At 38.7% G+C, this 7,064-nt stretch overlaps 1 protein-coding gene across 1 annotated transcript in view; it reads left to right on the forward strand.

The window, feature by feature from the left end:
• Positions 1 to 659, forward strand: part of LOC116674024 (coagulation factor XIII A chain-like) — a 22,567-nt gene extending 21,908 nt beyond the window's left edge. Inside the window, 1 exon segment of the mRNA XM_032506508.1 lies at positions 62 to 659. Within this exon segment, the coding sequence (XP_032362399.1) occupies positions 62 to 97 (36 nt within the window). The 3' untranslated portion in view covers positions 98 to 659.
• The last annotated feature ends 6,405 nt before the right edge of the window (positions 660 to 7,064 follow it).

Below are 7,064 nucleotides of genomic sequence, written 5' to 3' on the forward strand. Positions count from 1 at the left end.
GTACTTCTTCTCCACTACGTCTCAGAGAGAAATACACTTGCCCTGTTGTTGTTTTTTTCAGTTGAGGGGAGTTGCTCGTGTTGACATCACGCCCTGAGATGATTGGTCCACAGAGCTGTGTGACCCCGCCCCGCTCCATTTCTACTATGCCTCCACCAATCACAGCAGCTTCAAGCTGAGTGGGCGGAGCCAACAAACCACGCAATCAATGTCTTTGATGATTTTATTTCTTGTTAAATTTCAATTTACACAAATCATTGGAGATTCCAAACTTTGATATTTTTGCTCCACAGACAGAGGCACGATGTGACATTTTAAAATGAGTTTAATTTAGTGACAAAGCTTGAGGGTTAAAGGTTATTTAGAGGAATATTAATATATCTTCTTTTAATATAAAATGGCTTTAGTGGGGAAATTTGAGAAATTTGAGGAATTATTGCTAAAATGAGATTTAAGAACTAAAATATAATTATAAAGCAATGCGTTTTAATCAATACATGTCTCAGAAAGTCTCCTCTCACACTGATGGGATAAAAAATCAGTTTAATCATCATTTTAATTTTTGGATGAAAACAAATTGTGTGTGATTGTACTATAGTCTTTCTTTTCTTTTCATTGCCAAACCTTTTCTACTAACAATAAAAGCATTTTCAAAACCACAGAAGGTGTAACAGAACATTATTTCCAAATTTATCAGAATCATTGATGACAGGACAAACTGCAGTTCAGTTTTAGTATTTTTGCTCAGTCGCTCCACTCTTTGCCAGGATGCAAACCACCCCAGCGGACTTGCAGTGTGTGAGCCAGATTGTGTGGATTTGAGGGTCAGGGTCCTAAGATTACATTTACACTTATTCACTTATTGCCAATTTATTGTTTATTTAAATGCTTAGACAAGCTCATGGACATAGTGGCTGTTTCTTTTTATGGAACAGTTTTAAGAACAACAAAATTAGGGGGGCGGCTGTAGAACTGTCCCTGGTAGGTAGGCAAGCAGAGATTCCATGGCACAGAAAAAGGTTAGAAGCAAATCAGACGGATCACACAAGGAAATAAACTGGAATGCACAATTCAAGTGACTCCGCTATGCCACTACCAATGTAGCTGAGGCTACATTTTGTGGCTGGCTATTTTCATAAAAGGACATTTCAACCTCTCAGTTTTCAGAAATAACATCTGTTTTTAGAAAAGTGTTCGGTTACACGTACCTGTGTGTCAATGCCGTCAACAGCATGCCAAACCTGTAGGTGGAAGTGTAACGAGAAGCTCAAGCCCATGTTAGCCAATCAGAATCCTGAAAATAGCAGCAACAAATCACTTCCTCTCTCTTCTCCTCCTAGGCTGCCTAAACCTCCATTTGTCTCAGTTTAAGTGCAAACAAAGATTTCCAAAATCTCCACTCTGGCTTCACATTCTCAGTTTGCGTTTAAACGAAGGGAAACGTCCCTGTTTTTCAAAATAACCATGTATGTGTTAAAAGGGCCTGAGACAAGAATCTGGCCAGCAGTGAGTGGTTGCTATGGTGGATGGGTTGCAGGTGGGCAACTGAGAGCAGGTGAACCAGTTTAGCAGCAATCAGGAGCCGTAAGATTGAGGGAATCACCACAGCAACAACACAGACAACACAATTACCTGTAACCACAAACTTTAACTTCAGATGTGAATGTGAAATGTGATCAGAATACGTTCTCCAACACTGGGTATTACATCATAATCATCATTTCAGTCAGGATTTAGAAAGCACCATAGCACAGAGACAGTACTGGTGAAAATTACCAATGACCTTCTAACTGCTGCAGACAAAGGACTTTTCTCTGTACTTGTTTTGCTAGATCTTACTGCTGCAATCACACCATTGACCATACCATCCTGTTACGGAGACTGGAACATTTAGTTGGCATTAAAGGAATCACACTAAGTTGGTTTGAGTAGCATATTTATCTGATCGATCTCAATTTGTTAATGTTAACAATAAATCCTCCAAGTATGCTAAAGTTAGCCATGGCGTTCCACAAGGCTCAGTGCTTGGACCAATTCTATTGTCCTTACAGTGGCTTGAAAAAAGTGTACACACCACAGCTAAAGTTGATTAAAAAGAGAAATAAAAAAACATCTTTTGGAAATCCGTCACATTTTTATCTTACCTTAAAATTGCTAGAACAGTGTCTTTATGGGGCTCGTTGGTCTAGGGGTATGATTCTAGCTTTGGGTGCGGGAGGTCATGGGGTTCAAATCCAAAATAATCCCTAAAGGCAAGATCTGGTGAAAACTAAATCTGTGATTAAAAGCCCAGTTTATGGTGAAATAAACCCAGATGGCGGCATATCTTAAGAATAGGACCAAGCAAAAGTGTAGTAGCGAGAAAGAGCAACAGGAAGAACTGGGGGAAAAACGTGAGGAGCAAAAAGGCAGGATGTGCCCCTCATTGTTCTAGGGGAATTGTTCTTGCTTATGGTACGATAAGTCCCGGATGACACCAATTTGCATAGAAGTAGAGGCATGACTTGAATGATCTGGTTTACTTATTGAGTGTGATGGGAAAGAGAATGTCATCGGTGTGGTAAATTCCTCACTTATTACTGGCAAAATCACGTTTGTGTTTTGGTAAAATTATTTTGCGTAGGAGGCCGGCACCATCCCCACATTTAAGAGTAGGCTTAATACTTTCCTATTTAATAAAGCTGATAGTTAGGGCTGGCTCAGGTGAGTCCTGAACAATTCCTTCGTCATGCTGTTATAGGCCAAGACTGCCGGGGGACTTCCCATGATGTACTGAGCTCATCTCTCCTCCTCCATTTCTCCATCTGTATGCAACCTCATCCCATTGATGCATGTTACTAACTCAACTTCTTCCCTTTCCCGTATTCTTGTGCTCTCTCGCCCATCTCCTCTCTCCACCTATCACGTCCTGCAGGTGTTTCTGCCTCTGGAGCTGTAGAGTCTGGATCTGTGGTTGCAAGTCACCTGCTGCATCTATGTTCCTGCTCTGTTTGTCTTTCTGTCTCTCTGTCTCTTCTTTGTTGATCTGTCTTAGAACTCTGTTTCACGTGGCTCGTTCATACATTTATTGAGTGTGATGGAAAAGAGAGTGTCATCGGTGTGGAAAATTCGTCACAGTTTTAATATCACCTTTTACTCGCAAAATCAAGTCTGTGTTTTGGTAAAAATATTTTGTGTGAAATGTATCCTGTTGTGAAATGATATCGGAAAGCTGAATCCGGCAGTGGAGTCATGAAAAGACCCCTTGCCAATCTACTTGACCATAGCCTTTCAAGTCAAATGTGCAAGTTCATCACAATTCAGCTGTCACTTTTGCCTGAAAAATTCAAGTTTGAATGTTGGTAAAAATGTTTGTGTCAAAAGTAGTGTGTCGTCCAATATAATCAGAAAGCTCCATCTGGAAGTGGAGCCATAAAAACACCACATGCCAAACAAACCCCGTTGACCATTGGTCAGTTTGGGTTCAGGAGGCATTTTGCCAAATAGTTCAAATTTTGGCAAAATGTTTTGCGTCAAAAGTAGTCTGTTGTCCAACATAATCAGAAAGCTGAATCCTGCAATTGAGTCATGAAAAAAACCCATGCCAATCTAATTGGCCATAGCCTTTCAAGTCAGTGACAGATCCGAGCTGCATTTCCTTGACGGAAAATTGCTAGAACTCTGTTTAACATGGCTTGTTATACTAGGGGTATGATTCTCGCTAGAAAGCTGATCTGAACACACATACAAAACACCACATGCCAAACAAACTACTTGACCATTCCTTTTCAAGTCACTGACAGATTAGAGCTGCATTTCCTTGATGGAAAATTGCTAGAACTTTTTTTTTACGTGACCTGTTGGTCTAGGGTCCTGATTCTCGCTTCGGGTGTGAGAATTCCCAGGTTTAAGACAAGAGCTGGTGAAAACGTACTTTGTAATTGATAGCTCAATTCATAGGTAAATTATCCCATATGGTGGCATATTAAAAAGATTAGAAGCAAGCAAATTTGTATGTAGCATGTTGGCAGTTTTTCATATCCTGCTTTAACTGCAAGCAACAGAAAGAACTATAAAATGTATGAGGAACAAATGAGCAGGACATGTCTTTCATTGGTCTAGGGGTATGATTCACGCTTAGGGTGTGATAGGTCCCAGACGAGACCACTTTGCATAGATGATCTGGATTACTTATTGAGTGTGATGGAAAAAGAGAGTGTCATCATACTATCAGTTATTAGTGGCCAAATCAAGTCTGCGTGTTGGTAAAAATATTTTGGGCCAAATGTTACCTGTTGTCCAGTTATATCGCTGGTATCAGTGGAGTCATGAAAAGACCCCATGTCAATCTACTTGACCATAGCCTTTCAAGTCAGTGACAGATCCGAGTTGCATTTTCTTGATGGAAAATTGCTAGAACTCTGTTTTACGTGGCTTGTTGTTGTAGGGGTATGATTCTTGCTAGAAAGCTGATCTGAGTTCATTACAGGTGCAAAATGTGCAACTTCATTGCTATTTTGTTGTCACTTTTGACTAATAAATTCAAGTACGAATTTTGGTAAAATATTTTTGCGTCAAAAGTAGTCTATCATCGGAAAATTGCAAGAACTCTGTTTTACGTGGCTTGTTGGACTAGGAGTAAGATTCTTGCTTAGGAGGTCCATGATTTATTGCCGGACGAGGCTTAAGGGTAAAATCTGCTAAATAACAATTCCTTACTTTAAAATCCACTTTAGAACTAAGTTCAATCAGATGGTGGAAATTAGTATAATCTGCTGTCCCTTTTGACCTGTTTTGTTTTGAAATGTTTTGTTTGGTTACATCCTTGGTCACTTGTCTTAATGCCTTTGTCTGCTTTCCCGCCCGTATGATTATTATCTCCGCCCTTAATTTGATTCACCTGTTTGTTTTCAGCTTCCCCTCAACCCAGGAATTAAATACTCACCATACCCACTTCACCTCTGCCAGATTGTAGTTGTCTGTATGTCACTCTTTCCAGCGTTTTCTTTTGAGTTTGCTTCCCCGGTGTTTTTGGACTAAAGCCTGTTTCCCGTTTACGTTTCTTGCCTGCCCCTTTTGTACTTTTGCCTACCTGGGTGTTACTGGACTTCTGCCTGCCTTTTGACTACAATTAATGGCTACACTTGCTGTACTGTTGCCCACATTAATCTTTGGACAATAAAAGTACTTACCTTCATTACCTGTCTGAGTTGTGCATTTGGGTCCGCCACTGTACCGTGTAAGATGTCTGTCTTCTTTAGTCTGTTGGTCATTTAGGTTTTTCTCTTGGAACAACTCACTTACACATTTTGCACTTACTGTGGCATCTTATGTAGACTGTTTACATATTTATGACCATATGTAAGCTTCAATTTATGAACGAGTGTTGTTGTTGAATATATTATGAATACATATTTCTAAAAATATATGATGTTTTGTTGAGTTATTATTACACAACCGTTTTTCTGACCTTTTTTAATCCTCCAAAAAATAACCCATATTACAAAGAAAGACTAAAACTAATCTAAACTAAAACTAAGCATTTTAAAAAAAATACTTGCAAACCTGCTTTAAAAACAAATTTAATGTAAACTGAATTTGAAAACAAAATGTCAAAATGAAATAAAAATAAGAACTATTAAAAAACGCAAACAGGAAGAAAAAATGCGGGAAAGCAGACCTTAGACACGCAAACACTGAAAAAAAGATGACTGATTGGTAATTACTGGCCAGAAAGAAATGTCTGATTATGGTAAATTTAATGTGGCCAGGTTCGCACCTTAGACTCTTTTCAGGTTGGTGGGCTGGAGCTTTGATTGGAAATTATTAGGTCACAAATTCTTTATACCAATAAGGAGGCCAACGGTGTCATTTGTCCCACCCTAATTGGTGCAAGAACACTAACAGTGGACTCAGAAAGATGTCAATGCACAAAGTGCAACTCACTAAGTTTATTGTTATTCAGAAAGGGTAGACAGTTGCTACGATTAAGAATCAGCGTTAAATCCAAAGCAGGCAGATTAATGTCATACTTATGACAACTGGCAGAGGAAAGTTTGCTCACCCCAACAAAACACACTCATTTCAAGCAGTATAATTCACCAACTTCAAAATGTGGAACATGCATTGTGCAGGAGCAAGACATATTATTATTCCAATGCTACTTAGACACATTAGCAACATCGAGAAAGGCTAGAAATAGCATAACCACTGATTTATAATTCCGGTAGCTAGCATATCTTTGCCATTCCTACTATAGTGTTGACTTTTTATCACAGACTCCCAAAACCTTAATACACTGTATGTAGTTTGACATGTCACGATATTGTTTTGTGACCATTTAAATGCGTGTGCATGTAAAATACATACTTAAACAAAAGGATAAGTGAGACAATGAAAACCTGCTGCTTTCATCCAAATGAGCAATAGCGGGCAGCTTGACATACAGTAGGACTAGTTTAGAAGATGTCTGTTGTAGATATGGATGATACTCGGAAAGGGCCATCACAGACAAAAAGGAAACTTAACCCTCCTGTTATCCTCTGGGTCAAATTGACCCGTTTACAAAACAATTTCATATCAGAACTATGACCAAAGAATGTTGTAAAAAGCTTCAAAAACGAAGGAAAAATTCCACAAAAACATTTTTTTCAAACGCTGAAAAAAGTGACCAAACAAAATCCGAAAAATAGCCAAAGGTGACAAAAACTTGTTAAAAAAAGTGACAAAAAAATAGGTAAGTGTGAGAAAAAAAAATCTTTAAAAAAGTCTACAAAAACGTTGAAAATTCGGCCCAGATTAACACAAAGTTGCAGGTCGATGGGAAGAGGGTTAACATAGAACTTAATTCTGAAAGGGCAATTGAAAGACAATGGGCGACAACCTGAGTCAACTTTGGTCAGGTTTTGAACAGATGGAACCATTTATGGGACTGTAAATTATTTTAAGACTTACTCTAAATTGTCCCTGAGGTATGCAATATCTCTATTTCATTCAAAAAATAACTTTACAATGGTTGTAAGTAGCCTGAATTAAATTACGCTCCTCTTCCATTTACCGCTTGTTTTTTCTATTTAGTTTTCAGG

Source organism: Etheostoma spectabile, chromosome 24 (assembly GCF_008692095.1).
Source record: "Etheostoma spectabile isolate EspeVRDwgs_2016 chromosome 24, UIUC_Espe_1.0, whole genome shotgun sequence".
NCBI classification, from domain to species: domain Eukaryota; kingdom Metazoa; phylum Chordata; class Actinopteri; order Perciformes; family Percidae; genus Etheostoma; species Etheostoma spectabile.